The following is a 15926-nucleotide window of genomic DNA, read 5'->3' as shown; positions in this document are numbered from 1 at the left end:
TCTTTAATCAGTCGGTCTGGGCGCACCTCCTGCATTTGTACTTCTGTAAAGCGTGCTTTGCCTGTTGAGCACTTGACTTATGTGGCGAAGCCCATCTCTGGAGTTCACATTAAATTGCATTTGGAGTCCCCTTTATAGAGAAAATCGAGGTGGAGAATAATTCTTTAATCTATCGGTCAGGGCGCACCTCCTGCATTTGTACTTCTGTAAAGCGAGCTTTACCTGTTGAGCACTTGACTTACGTGGCGAAGCCCATCTCTGGAGTTCACATTAAATTGCATTTGGAGTCCCCTATATAGCAAAATCGAGGTGGAGAATAATTCTTTAATCAGTCGGTCTGGGCGCACCTCCTGCACTTGTACTTCTGTAAAGCGTGCTTTGCCTGTTGAGCACTTGACTTATGTGGCGAAGCCCATCTCTGGAGTTCACATTAAATTGCATTTGGAGTCCCCTTTATAGAGAAAATCGAGGTGGAGAATAATTCTTTAATCTATCGGTCAGGGCGCACCTCCTGCATTTGTACTTCTGTAAAGCGAGCTTTACCTGTTGAGCACTTGACTTACGTGGCGAAGCCCATCTCTGGAGTTCACATTAAATTGCATTTGGAGTCCCCTTGATAGAGAAAATCCAGGTGGAGAATAATTCTTTAATCAGTCGGTCTGGGCGCACCTCCTGCACTTGTACTTCTGTAAAGCGTGCTTTGCCTGTTGAGCACTTGACTTATGTGGCGAAGCCCATCTCTGGAGTTCACATTAAATTGCATTTGGAGTCCCCTTTATAGAGAAAATCGAGGTGGAGAATAATTCTTTAATCAGTCGGTCTGGGCGCACCTCCTGCACTTGTACTTCTGTAAAGCGTGCTTTGCCTGTTGAGCACTTGACTTATGTGGCGAAGCCCATCTCTGGAGTTCACATTAAATTGCATTTGGAGTCCCCTTTATAGAGAAAATCGAGGTGGAGAATAATTCTTTAATCAGTCGGTCTGGGCGCACCTCCTGCACTTGTACTTCTGTAAAGCGTGCTTTGCCTGTTGAGCACTTGACTTATGTGGCGAAGCCCATCTCTGGAGTTCACATTAAATTGCATTTGGAGTCCCCTTTATAGAGAAAATCGAGGTGGAGAATAATTCTTTAATCAGTCGGTCTGGGCGCACCTCCTGCACTTGTACTTCTGTAAAGCGTGCTTTGCCTGTTGAGCACTTGACTTATGTGGCGAAGCCCATCTCTGGAGTTCACATTAAATTGCATTTGGAGTCCCCTTTATAGAGAAAATCGAGGTGGAGAATAATTCTTTAATCAGTCGGTCTGGGCGCACCTCCTGCACTTGTACTTCTGTAAAGCGTGCTTTGCCTGTTGAGCACTTGACTTATGTGGCGAAGCCCATCTCTGGAGTTCACATTAAATTGCATTTGGAGTCCCCTTTATAGAGAAAATCGAGGTGGAGAATAATTCTTTAATCAGTCGGTCTGGGCGCACCTCCTGCACTTGTACTTCTGTAAAGCGTGCTTTGCCTGTTGAGCACTTGACTTATGTGGCGAAGCCCATCTCTGGAGTTCACATTAAATTGCATTTGGAGTCCCCTTTATAGAGAAAATCGAGGTGGAGAATAATTCTTTAATCAGTCGGTCTGGGCGCACCTCCTGCACTTGTACTTCTGTAAAGCGTGCTTTGCCTGTTGAGCACTTGACTTATGTGGCGAAGCCCATCTCTGGAGTTCACATTAAATTGCATTTGGAGTCCCCTTTATAGAGAAAATCGAGGTGGAGAATAATTCTTTAATCAGTCGGTCTGGGCGCACCTCCTGCACTTGTACTTCTGTAAAGCGTGCTTTGCCTGTTGAGCACTTGACTTATGTGGCGAAGCCCATCTCTGGAGTTCACATTAAATTGCATTTGGAGTCCCCTTTATAGAGAAAATCGAGGTGGAGAATAATTCTTTAATCAGTCGGTCTGGGCGCACCTCCTGCACTTGTACTTCTGTAAAGCGTGCTTTGCCTGTTGAGCACTTGACTTATGTGGCGAAGCCCATCTCTGGAGTTCACATTAAATTGCATTTGGAGTCCCCTTTATAGAGAAAATCGAGGTGGAGAATAATTCTTTAATCAGTCGGTCTGGGCGCACCTCCTGCACTTGTACTTCTGTAAAGCGTGCTTTGCCTGTTGAGCACTTGACTTATGTGGCGAAGCCCATCTCTGGAGTTCACATTAAATTGCATTTGGAGTCCCCTTTATAGAGAAAATCGAGGTGGAGAATAATTCTTTAATCAGTCGGTCTGGGCGCACCTCCTGCACTTGTACTTCTGTAAAGCGTGCTTTGCCTGTTGAGCACTTGACTTATGTGGCGAAGCCCATCTCTGGAGTTCACATTAAATTGCATTTGGAGTCCCCTTTATAGAGAAAATCGAGGTGGAGAATAATTCTTTAATCAGTCGGTCTGGGCGCACCTCCTGCACTTGTACTTCTGTAAAGCGTGCTTTGCCTGTTGAGCACTTGACTTATGTGGCGAAGCCCATCTCTGGAGTTCACATTAAATTGCATTTGGAGTCCCCTTTATAGAGAAAATCGAGGTGGAGAATAATTCTTTAATCAGTCGGTCTGGGCGCACCTCCTGCACTTGTACTCCTGTAAAGCGTGCTTTGCCTGTTGAGTACTTGACTTGCGTGGCTAAGCCCATCTCTGGAGTACACATTAAATTGCATATGAAGTCCCCTTGATAGAGAAAATCGAGGTGGAGAATAATTCTTTAATCAGTCGGTCTGGGCGCACCTCCTGCATTTGTACTTCTGTAAAGCGTGCTTTGCCTGTTGAGCACTTGACTTATGTGGCGAAGCCATCTCTGGAGTTCACATTAAATTGCATTTGGAGTCCCCTTTATAGAGAAAATCGAGGTGGAGAATAATTTTTTAATCTATCGGTCAGGGCGCACCTCCTGCATTTGTACTTCTGTAAAGCGAGCTTTACCTGTTGAGCACTTGACTTACGTGGCGAAGCCCATCTCTGGAGTTCACATTAAATTGCATTTGGAGTCCCCTATATAGCAAAAATCGAGGTGGAGAATAATTCTTTAATCAGTCGGTCTGGGCGCACCTCCTGCACTTGTACTTCTGTAAAGCGTGCTTTGCCTGTTGAGCACTTGACTTATGTGGCGAAGCCCATCTCTGGAGTTCACATTAAATTGCATTTGGAGTCCCCCTTATAGAGAAAATCGAGGTGGAGAATAATTCTTTAATCTATCGGTCAGGGCGCACCTCCTGCATTTGTACTTCTGTAAAGCGAGCTTTACCTGTTGAGCACTTGACTTACGTGGCGAAGCCCATCTCTGGAGTTCACATTAAATTGCATTTGGAGTCCCCTTTATAGAGAAAATCGAGGTGGAGAATAATTCTTTAATCAGTCGGTCTGGGCGCACCTCCTGCACTTGTACTTCTGTAAAGCGTGCTTTGCCTGTTGAGCACTTGACTTATGTGGCGAAGCCCATCTCTGGAGTTCACATTAAATTGCATTTGGAGTCCCCTTTATAGAGAAAATCGAGGTGGAGAATAATTCTTTAATCAGTCGGTCTGGGCGCACCTCCTGCACTTGTACTCCTGTAAAGCGTGCTTTGCCTGTTGAGTACTTGACTTGCGTGGCTAAGCCCATCTCTGGAGTACACATTAAATTGCATATGAAGTCCCCTTGATAGAGAAAATCGAGGTGGAGAATAATTCTTTAATCAGTCGGTCTGGGCGCACCTCCTGCATTTGTACTTCTGTAAAGCGTGCTTTGCCTGTTGAGCACTTGACTTATGTGGCGAAGCCCATCTCTGGAGTTCACATTAAATTGCATTTGGAGTCCCCTTTATAGAGAAAATCGAGGTGGAGAATAATTCTTTAATCAGTCGGTCTGGGCGCACCTCCTGCATTTGTACTTCTGTAAAGCGAGCTTTACCTGTTGAGCACTTGACTTACGTGGCGAAGCCCATCTCTGGAGTTCACATTAAATTGCATTTGGAGTCCCCTATATAGCAAAAATCGAGGTGGAGAATAATTCTTTAATCTATCGGTCAGGGCGCACCTCCTGCACTTGTACTCCTGTAAAGCGTGCTTTGCCTGTAGAGCACTTTACTTACTTTGCAAAGCCCATCTCTGGAGTTCACATTACACTGCATTTGGAGTCCCCTATATAGCAAAAATCGAGGTGGAGAATAATTCTTTAATCAATCGGTCAGGGCGCACCTCCTGCACTTGTACTCCTGTAAAGCACATTACTTACTTGGCGAAGCCCATCTCTGGAGTTCACATTAAATTGCATTTGAAGTCCCCTATATAGCAAAAATCGAGGTGGAGAATAATTCTTTAATTAATCGGTCAGGGCGCACCTCCTGCACTTGTACTCCTGTAAAGCACTTTACTTACTTGGCGAAGCCCATCTCTGGAGTTCACATTACATTGCATTTGAAGTCCCCTATATAGCAAAAATCGAGGTGGAGAATAATTCTTTAATCAATCGGTCAGGGCGCACCTCCTGCACTTGTACTCCTGTAAAGCCTGCTTTGCCTGTAGAGCACTTTACTTACTTGGTGAGGCCCATCTCTGGAGTTCACATTACATTGCATTTGGAGTCCCCTATATAGCAAAAATCGAGCTGGAGAATAATAAATCTTTAATCAATCGGTCTGGGCGCACCTCCTGTAGTTGTATGCCTGTAACGCATGCTTTGCCTGTAGAGCACTTCACTTGCGTGGCGAAGTGCATGACCAGAGTTTGTATTCCAGTGCATTTGGAGTCCCCGTTATAGCAAAAATCGAGCTGGAGAATAATAAATCTTTAATCAATCGGTCTGGGCGCACCTCCTGTAGTTGTATGCCTGTAACACATGCTTTGCCTGTAGAGCACTTCACTTGCGTGGTGAAGTGCATGACCAGAGTTTGTATTCCAATGCATTTGGAGTCCCCGTTATAGTGGAAATCGAGGTAGGGAATATATTTTAAGAAAGCAGTCTGGGCGCACCTCCTGCAGTTGTATTCCTGTAAAGCGTGCTTTTTCCTGTAAAGCACTTCACTTGCGTGGCGAAGTCCACCACCATAGTTTGTATTATATTGCATTTGGAGTCCCCTCTACAGTGAAAACTAGTGTGACACTTGCTCATACCTGCTGGACAGCGGCTTGCTTCTGACGTTTCTAAGCTCTGCCTGGCTTCAACAACCCAACTTCCCAACAACGAGGCTACCACACCCTTTCACATCAGATGGAAGGGCTGAGATATAGACTTGCCAAAGTTCCTCATCGACCTTTTGACCTTCTCCACAAAGTTCCCTGTTTCCAGAGATTTCGCTCGCCCTTCCAACAGAGACCACATTGGAAGATGCATGGGAAACCAAACGAGACCCATAGACATGGGGTTATGTAACACAGTAGTTACGGGTCATATTGGGAAATGGTGTTGCAGAGACTATGGTATACGTGACATGAATTTTCTATGAATTATGCCGAAGAACTGCATCATGAATGTGTTCCCCCGATTATTCTGATTAAGGACAACAAAAAAACTGCAGGTGTGTGACGATGTATTACAAAAAGTATGTACATACAGTTCACATACATTTGGTGACACAACACAACATCAAAACGATGCGCATTTTGCAATACTTATATGTATTGCATTACACCAATTTAAACATATTTAAGTGCCAGCTTGTTCTCAAAGAGGTAAAATTTCTTGGATTATTTCCATTAATATATACATTATATACAGCTGACAATATGCAAGGTGGTCCATCAACCATGATAGAAATTCATAGTAAATATTGGAGGCAACGAAGAGACATGCGGTCAACGGATTTTTCTGCCAGGCTAGTTTGCCACATATTGATATGATTTCTCTTTCATTTTGATTGACAGAAATTTAATTTCCTGAATTGTCAACCTAATGCTTTCCTAGTAGAAATCAGTTTCCCCGTGGTCATTTTACTGAGCATAGCACCTGAAAAGGCATGTAACGCAATGACAACTGCTGAAATAAATTTGCCAAAAATCATATCCTGCATTTTTATTTAATTTCAATTGATGGAAAGTTATTTTCTTGAATTGGACCCCCCAAATTCCCAAGTCAACCTAACGTTTTCTTTTCCAATTTATTTTTGAAAATGTTGTTGAGTTACAGGCACAGTCGCCTTCCAATTTATCAGACTCCGCGGGGACCGCGCAAAAGTCCGAATAATCGAGCAGTCCGAAAAGACGGATTTCGCTTCAAAATAAACGTTACGAAGAAAAAATTGTCGATGCTCTCCTAACACGCTTCGAGCTCTTGCCTGATAAGATCAGCTTCTGTTTCCCGAAGCGACATTTCGTCACTGTGCACTGACAAAGGGGGTGCCGCCATCAAATCTGCAAGTCGGCTTCACCTAACGCATGCGTGCTTTAGGTGAAGTTCGCTTTACAGCGCTGTCGCGCGACCCGCGGGTGGGCAGCACGTGCTGGGCATTTTGAATCGAGCCTTTGAATCATTGCCTTTTTTTCCCCTCAATATTTTAGTTGGTTGATTTATTTTGATAAGAATTTCGGATGGTGCCAATATTTTCCGTCACCCCAAGAGAGAAATTCGCTGGTTGGACAAACAGAGTCCGAAGTATCAGCGTGTGTGAATAATCGAGAATGTTCGAAAAGTTGGGGTCCGAAAAGTCAAGCCGGCGACTGTACTATACCGAGTAGGATGACGAGAAATCCATTTCCACAAGAAAAACGTTAGGCTGACTTGGGATATTCCAGAGTTCAGTTGAAGAAATCAAGTTTTCATCAATTGAAATGAAATAAAAATGGCACCAATATGTGGCAAATGTAAAACTGACAGAAAAGAAGCCCTTGACCACATGCTTCCTCGTTGCCCATGTTATTTACTAGGAATTTCTATCATGGTTGGTGGGCCACCCTGCATACAGATGACAATATATACATTATATTACAGTAGATATATATATATATATATATATTTATTAAAAGTAAAATAATAAGGCGTGGACGACAGTTTACAGGAATGTTAAAAACTAATTTGTTTAATGGGTAATTTAACACACAGATTATAACAGAATGGTCGACGTTTCGACAGTGCCACTATTAGTTTTTGTTAACTTTCCTGTAATCTGTGGTCCACGTCTTATTATTTTACTTTTATATTATATATTATATATAGATATTATATTACAGATATGCTAAAGAATGGTATTACTTATTCATGTCCTGTAGCATTTCTGCAATGTACCTATTCATCTTTGCCCGCCTTTGCTTCTTTGTCTCTGTGGAGGAATTTTCTTCGATGAACTTGTCGAATGCATCTGAAAGTTTAGTATACACTACGTGACCTCCTTGGAATATCCAAGTAAGTGATATATATATATATATATACAAGGTGTCCTGGCTAACCACATAGACAGATTTCTTATAAATATGGAGAGACCTTTTTCCTTTAGGGACTATAAACAATGACTGTATTCTTAGGGTTCTTTGTTTTTGGGTTTTATGAAAATAGACCAGAAGCCAGGAGTCATGTATAATAAAAAGAAGGATAGCACTGGCTTACATAAACAAACAAAGTAACAAAATTGGGGTAAAGTAACAAAGATGGGGAGTGAGAAGATTCCTTGAGTCATGGCACATACACCATGAGAAGAATTCCTGTAACAACCACAAGGGGCCACTGCCAGATTGTTATAAGACCTAAGGACTCACGCGCTGTTGTTTCTTTGCTGACGATGACGTCTGCATAGACGTCGAAACGTCCAGACAAATTTTGTTACTTTGTTTGTTATGTAAGCCAGTGCTATCCTTCTTTTTGGGTTTTACGATTTTTCTAATTTTTTTTTTTTGGGGGGGGGGGGGGAAACGGGTCCTATTTATGCGCGAGAATTCAGGGAGAAATCAGGAACACGATCCGTTGGGTTTGTTTGTTATGTCGTCAAGGAATGTTCAGGCGAAACGAAAGCCGTAAGACGGCTGTGTACACTGGGACGCGAAACAAGAATCTTTACACAGTAGAATCTCGATGATACGAATCTCACGGGGTCGCGGAAAAAATTCGATGAAATTCGTATGAAACGAATTAAACCAAAATAAAAATTGAGGCAAGAAAACAGACAGTGACTGTTCATTTTTCGTTACTGTCAATGAAAGAGGTCGGTTGTAACGCTTTTGTGTCTCCGTATTTGGCCAATGCTGCTCAAATTCAAAAGATGATTCAAAAGACGTAGCACGTGCATGTCACCCGCGAGTCGCGCGACAGTGGTCTAAAGCGAGCTTCTCCTAAAGCACGCAAGCGTTAGGTGAAGCCGACTTGCGGAATGGTGACGCGTAATGTTGCCACAAGTTGTCCCGATATGTTCCCTCCACGTGTTCTGGTCGCTGTTTTCCGCAGGACCGATGTCACACAGCTTCGCGGTTTATTGTTGCGAGGGGGGTAAAAAGGGTCAAAACAGAGATGAGGTGATAAGATTCCGGACCGTTCAATCCCTATGATCTTATCTCCACCACCGAAAGGAAAGTCATTGCTTGCATTGCGCTACATGATGTAAGGAGTTCGTGGTGAGGATCGCCCCTCCCTTTTCGAAAGACGCAGCAGCATATGACTCGCGCGCTCTCGCGTCACGAGGGAACGACCTCTGTCGCATCCTCGGCTCATTCGTATCACCCGTAAAGGCAAGATAACGCGTTCGTATTACCCGAACTCTAATACGTGGGAAGAATAGGCATTCCGGCCGGGACCGGAAAAGAATTCGTATCATCCCTGATCGTATCATCGAGATTCTACTGTACTTCCACTCAGAACTGGGGCAGTGAACGACCGCTGTATTCAAACACTTGTCCAAGCGCCACAAAGGCTCGTCTTTGACTCCTGCGGGAGGAGATTAGAAAAGGAGGACAAATGGGTTGTCACAGATAGCTCTCTTTACTGATATCATGATTCACTTTTCCGACGGTTTACGTGGAACAACAAGCGTATACGAACAGGGGAGTCAAGTCCTGTAGATCACAGAAACAAAATACAGAAACTGACACTGAAGATTTTTGTTTAAGTTTAATTTGTACAACCTTTCGCATGGAGGTCCACGCGAAAGCTTGTACAAATTAAACTTAAACAAAAATCTTCAGTGTCGGTTTCTGGATTTAGAACAACAGGTTGAAGGACCGCAAGGATTTCAGGTAGATATCGGGTTATTGAAAACCTGTTGGGGGGGGGGGGGGGAACTATTGCGAAAAATCGAGTTTTACCCAAAAATGTAGAACCCTATGTATTCTACACTAAAAACTGCACTTACGAAGGCACCAACAACATCCTAGGTCAATGCGCTAGTTAAAAAACGATTTCTCTAGTTTTAAATCTACCTATTATTAGTAGACCCTGAAGTTTTCGGGTTTTATATTTTTCCAATCAATTTCGGGGGGTAGAAATCGGGTGAATCACTTGATGTCGAAAATTCATGCAAATTCGGGCGGAAAAATTACCATCAGACTGAATTTGGGGATAAATCGGGCTCTATTGTCGAACAAACGTTCGTTGTACAGCCTATCCAGAGTATCAGATGTTGAGATCAACCGTGTATTTTGTGAAAAATTAGTATGTCATTGCTGTGAGGTGCCTAGCTTAGGTGCAGTTTTGCGGGTAGAAATCGGGTTTAACCCTAAACCGGTGAACCTCGATTCGGGGTGCAAATTCGGGGGAAAATCGGGTTTAACCCTAAAACTTCAGGGTCTAATTATTAGCCAGGACACCTTGTACGCGTTGTGAAAGCACACCACTTACTTCCGACCGCTTCCAGCTTGCTGGGTGTGAGGGCCCGCTTAGCAGTCGCAGCGACGTCTGTGTTCACAAACCTCCTGCAGATGGTGCCAGTGACACTGCGTCCTTTGAGGCCAGCAGTTCCCCAGATGGCTCTGGCAACCTCCTTGCAGAACAGAGAGTCCCGCGTGCGCTGCTGAAGCCACTGCCACTTGGATGTCGGCACAAAGACATTGTTGCCAAGGTGGACCTGCGGGGAAACAAGTCAGCTACAGGGGTGCGGTTGAGGGGTGTAGAATGCGCATCATTTGCATTCGTATCCAAAAGGATGTGCGTAGTCTTCTGCAACGAGCGAGACATCGACACCGTCAGCACACAGCTAATACAGTTGAACCTCCGCACAGTAAAGGTCGATTTAACGAAAGCCTCTCTTCGTGTATTACTTCTGTCATATGTGCATTACCCCACAGATGTCACTGCATTTCTGCACTCGATTTAACAAACGCTTTTCACAAGGCACGTTCTATTTAACGGCAAATTGTAAGCAGCAAGCACCTGACACACCCAACAACATAGAGACTTTGTTCAAGGCAAAAACTAACACAGAGCGAACCAAGCTGTCATGAGAACTGTCATGAGATTCGTATCATCGAGATTCTACTGTATCACTGTGGGCTGGCTTTGGAACCTCCTTTCGTCAGACTGAGAGCGATTGCGCTCAAAAAGTCATTGCGTGTCATGGTCCGGTGCTCCAGAAGATTTTCCGATGGGATAGCTCGTGAATATCAATGTCAATTATCATGAATTTGAGTGAATTCGGCACGCTGTTCACATTGGTTTTCATAATTAAACTTAATAAAATTTACATCATTAAACTTACGTTACACGACACTCACATGAGGAGGTGGCGAAAACCTAATAAGAACAAATGCCGTTAACCGCATGATTCTAGGTGGCATAGTTTTTTTTATTATAATTCAATGACACATTTTCGGGGACACTTGGTATAATGCGTGCGTATATATCACCTGTCCATCCACTTCGACAAACAGCGCTGGGGTCGCTCCTCCTCGATTCTCCTGTAAGATGAGAGACTGAACGTGAGGCTCTGCAATAATCAGCCAACCTAGTGAAAAATGTCGTAACATGAGATAGAGGCTACATCCAGCAGACATTCCTCATATTCTTGCGGATTTCTTATTCTCTTATTCATAAGTACAGAAACCGACACTGAAGATTTTTGTTTAAGTTTAATTTTTACAAGCTTAAAACTTAAACTTAAACAAAAATCTTCAGTGTCGGTTTCTCCATTTTGTTTTTATGTGATCTACAGGACTTGACCTCTTTGTACACTCTTCTCTTATTTGTGGAATAAAGCTTACGAACACACACTTACCATGCCAGGATTCCCCGGTGCCAAGGAGGAGTGGACCGGCTGATCCCTCCCCCCAAGCTGTTCTCCCACTCCTTGGTAGCTCACTCCTTTTGCTGTCTCCCTCTCTGGTGGTGCTGGCACTGCTGATGCCTGCACGACGATGGCTGCTGCCGTCTAAGGAAAAAGCGAAGTACAAGACAGTAATGCATGCCATGCTCTGTTTAATGTACAAAGAGTATCCTCAGCTGATTATAAATTTCAGCTACGGTTACGGAGAAATTCTCACGAACAGAGTACCTTTGTGCCCTGGACAGCATTGCATTCTGCAGTGTTGGGGCCCGTAGGATGGTGCGTCAGGGGTAAAACGGGATTCCGTGTTGAAAGAACGGGGTTCTCACGCTCTGCAAAGGTGCCAAACTGAGTGGTTGACGAGTGCAGTGCGGCCTGTTGGAACAACAATGCCGAGATTAATATCTTTCTCCAAACGGGAGTTGAACAGACATTGTTCGTTAAAGCTGTGAAATCTTGCAAATGCGCGCAGTACAATAATTCGAGGCTTCACGTCAGCTTAAGAGACGGCTGCAATAATGAGCGATGCCACAGGTGATGGTCGGGTCTGTGGATTAATTTTTTGCCCCACCCGAAGGTTCTTTAACGTGCGCCAAAATCGCGACGCGTGACACGCGGCATTTAATGTTCTTCTGCGGAAGGTATGAGCAACTTGTACACTTCCACGAAGTTGCCACCATCCTTGGCTGGGACTGAATTCGTGATCTTTAGATAAGCAGACCGACACACTAGGTTCGCTCCTTCTTGAAAGAAAAATGCTGCACCATTTCTTAAATACATGCGAGCTTAAACTAGTTCAGGAGGTGCAGGCAAAAGGAATGGGCTTACCATCGACTATGCTACCAAGAGCAGTGCACACACAGGTGTAATGAGAATAATAATGCTTTATGTGATGGGGGGCACCTATAAACATACAGCAGAATCTCGATGATACGAATTTCGGGATGATACAAATTCTTTTCCGGTCTCAGGCGGAATGCCTACTCTTCCCATGTCTGTGAGTTCGGATGATACGAACGCATTATCTTGCCATTACGGATGATACGAACGAGCTGAGGATGAGACAGAGGTTGTTCCCTCGTGACGTGAGATTGCTTCTTTTTCCGAAAAGGGAGGGAGATCCTCACCACGAGCTACCTTACATCGCGTCGCACGATGCAAGCAATGACTCTCCCTCTGGCAGTGCCGGAGGAGATAAGATCGAAGGGATTACACAGCCCCAAACCTTATCAACTTATCTCTGTTTTGACCCTTTTTACCCCCCTCGCAACAATAAAATCTGACCCATGCAGCACAACGTACTGAAAGTCGAGTGCAATAGGGGTGGACGGTATGTGTCTTATGAATGTTCTTTAGTTTCACGAGTTTGTTCAAAGCCTTTCACCTACCCGTCCACCCCTATTGCATTCGGCATTCAGTACATTGTGCTGCTTGGGAAGCTATGTGACCTCGCACTGGCGGAAAACAGCGACCAGAGCACGTGGAGGGAACATACCAGGAAAACTTCTGGTAACATTATAGTCACAGTTTCGCAAGTCGAGCATCACCTAACGCCTGCATGCTTTAGGAAAAGCTAGCTTTAGAACACTGTCGCGCGACTGGGGTAGCACTTGCTGGGTCTTTTGATACGAATTTTGGATTATACAAAGTTTTTCGTCTACCCCGTGAGATTTGTATCATCGAGAATCTGCTGCAGCTGTGTCATCCAGAAGCACTGTCCTTTTTCTCTACCACATTTTTCTAACGTTTGCAATATATTACTAATCAGACATGTGTGACTAATATCGAAAGAAAGAATCGCAAGATTCCTCCCTGTTACGTTGGTCAAGCTACTTCCATGCCGTAAGCAACGAGAATTGGCCGAGGCAAACCACAGCTAGTTCAGCACAGTGTTTGAGTTTGTTACTTTCATGCGTCTACACATGCACATAAACAAACAAGCAAATCCTCTGTATCCTTCTAAGGTCAATTAAAAACCCCAGTGCCGCAGGTGGTGGTGAAAACGAGGCATGATACAAAGACACAAAGCACCATTCATCCTTTGTTTTCACTATCATCTGCTGCACCGGGGTTTTTAACCGATTTTAGCGCAATATATCAACCACCCGAGGTTTAACGTTATTTGGTTCCTTCTACAGTCAACCCTCGATTTATGAACCTTCGATTTATGAATTCCCTCGTTTTATGAACACTAGCACGAGAAACCAAACTTTTTACGTGTATTTTTCCTTCGTTTTATGAACCTCGATATTCGAATAATGAATGGAATTTCTGGGAACCAACTAGGAGTTTTTGCCCTGAATTTGTGAACGGATCATTCCGAGGCCAACAGAAACCTTCGAGGGATTATTCGTGGCCTTATGAATGGCACCTGAACAGAAAAAACGTTTTCCAGGTATTGCACTCCCGATTCTTAACCCCTCAAAATCCGAACAACAAACGGTTTTTGCAGAAGTGTTCCTGACCTCAATTGATGAATAAGGTGTCCGCTGTCACCCGGAGATTAATAAACATAGGTTAAAAATCTCAGAGGAAATCCGAGACCAGTTGAGTGCGAATGTGCTGACATCTCTTCTTTCCAAGATTGACACAGCGGAAGGCATGGTCCAAAGCAAAATTAAACAATATATTGCATTATAAACACAATCCCATCTCGGAAATACTGTTCCATTTGCTCGATAGTACTCACTGAATTTTTGATTTATGAATCCCTTGATTTATGAACGATTTTTTGGGGAACCGAGGGTGTTCATAAATCGAGGGTTGACTGTATCGTTGTTTCTACACTGGGTAATTTTTTTTGTATGCGAATAATGTTCATACCTCGTGGAAGTGGGTGTCATTTCCTCCATTTGAGGTGGACCAGGACTCTGAAAGCAACAGAAAATGGAGCAAAACATAATAAAATTAATACACACATCTGTATTTCATATTTCCGTATCTTTGAATTTGTACTTTGTTGGGATGTGCAGAATGAATCTGCAAATCCTCGAATCCATGAGATTCGCAAATCCGAATCAAAGTGCCCAAAACGGCGAATCGGATCTTTCGAATCCAGCAACCACATTTGTTCGTTTCTTTTTCAAACTGGCGCTTCCGGAGTCCGCCGAAAGCCTAATTTACAGTCGGGTGTTTTCTTGTTTGTTTTTTTTGTTTACGTTGCTCTGAACTGAAAGAGTTCAGGCAGGAACTGTTATATTACAAGTTTAAAAGTAATATTGTTTTGCTTTTGATTGTTGGTTTAGCTTAATGAAGATAATTTGTACTCGAGAGTTTATGTATTTCTTGTAGTCGATGAACAATATGTTAAATAAATCAACTACTACAGGGGTGTATTTTCTCCCAAAACGAAATGTTATGTAATGTTTTTTTTTCCTAAAGAAATGTAGCATAAAATACCAATTTTGGCCTGTTGGTCACGAATGATAAAACAGCTAAAACCAGTGCTAAAAACACTATAAGAACATAACAGGACGGACACTGTTTTTTTAAAGTTGGAGTTGTTGAAAGTTCAGTGCGTCCATCCTGTTATGTTCTTAGTGTTTTTAGCGCCGGTTTTAGCTATTAAAAATGCAGCATATTCTGCTTCAAAACACTTTTCAATAGAATTCTTTTTTTCTTCCTTATATTTTTAAGCTCTTTTTAAAGAGAGGATTCAAAAGATTCGCAAGATTCGTGGATTCGCAGAACGTCCCTCGGATTTGGATTCGGATTCGTAAAATGGATTCGTCCCATCTCTAGTATTTTGTATTTTTGTATTTCCGACTGAACACAGAAATAGAATATCGTCCATTTGTTCTTTTCACCTCCCCCACGCCATCACCCGTTCAACACAAAAACAACACACGGGAAAGCGGTAAAAAAAAAAAAAAAGGCAAAACAGCCACGGTCGAGGAAGACAAACTCACCCAGCCTGCCCAGCATGAGATCCTCGAGGCGATCGTGGCGCATTTGGAGCTTCTCGTGCTTCTGTCGCAGAGAGTGAAGTTTCTGGCGAAGCACGGACACCTTGCGCTGCTCCTCCAGAAGGAGTCTCTTTGGCACCCAGTCGTCGTCGTAGTCGTCATCGTCCTCACCATCATCGGAGCTGCTGCTGAGTTGCTGGGACAGCACCTTTCTTTTCCTGCCAACGGCCTCGTTCCGGGCTACTGCTTTATCCGAGACAGCCTGTAACGAAAAAAAAAAAAAGAAAAAAAAGCTGGTTGTGGTATGCGACTGCTCATGAATGCGATGTTTATCAACTGAATCTCCTGAAAGTACGTACCTTTCTAGTTGAACTAGGTTGCTCAGCTCCTCGGCCCTCTAAAACGCTGTCTGCCACGGCAACTTTTCCTTTGGCAAGCATCTGAACGAGCTCAGCCACCGTAACTGCGGGAATGACAAGTAAATAAACGGGGCGCTATATTTTAATGCTGCGCACGATTTTTTAGAAAAAGATAACGGCATATACGCCAACTTTTGCAGTTGAGTTCTACGATGGGGCAGACATCCTCTCAAGAAAAGTGCGCAACTACGAGGTGAATGATTATCTGAACTTTGTTCATTGACTCTTTAATTGGGGGACTTTGGGCAAAAGCAAGGCAGCAGAATGAGCAGAACGAAAGACTGTCCCAGTTGAAAGGCATTCCATGTTCAAAGAATCTTAAAGGAGCATGGAAGTGACATTTAACGTGACTCGAAACCCTGCTTCATCTGTGAAGCTGTCCAAAGGAGTCACCATGCAAAATATTTCCGATCTG

At 43.6% G+C, this 15926-nt stretch overlaps 1 protein-coding gene across 1 annotated transcript; it reads right to left on the bottom strand.

The window, feature by feature from the left end:
• Window positions 1-6886: 6886 nt before the first annotated feature.
• Window positions 6887-15532, bottom strand: LOC135375372 (uncharacterized). The gene is made up of 8 exons (XM_064608088.1): window positions 15452-15532; window positions 15096-15354; window positions 14011-14057; window positions 11416-11592; window positions 11140-11292; window positions 10772-10822; window positions 9768-9993; window positions 6887-7305 (listed from the first exon to the last, which is right to left on the bottom strand). Exons 1-8 carry the CDS (start codon window positions 15530-15532, stop codon window positions 7196-7198), a joined length of 1104 nt encoding a protein of 367 aa, XP_064464158.1. The 3' UTR covers window positions 6887-7195.
• Between the last annotated feature and the right edge of the window lie 394 nt (window positions 15533-15926).

This window comes from Ornithodoros turicata, unplaced genomic scaffold, assembly GCF_037126465.1.
Source record: "Ornithodoros turicata isolate Travis unplaced genomic scaffold, ASM3712646v1 ctg00000858.1, whole genome shotgun sequence".
Taxonomy (NCBI): Eukaryota; Metazoa; Arthropoda; class Arachnida; order Ixodida; family Argasidae; genus Ornithodoros; species Ornithodoros turicata.
The sequence above is the reverse complement of the archived record's forward strand: the minus strand, read 5'-3'. Positions and strand labels throughout refer to the sequence as shown.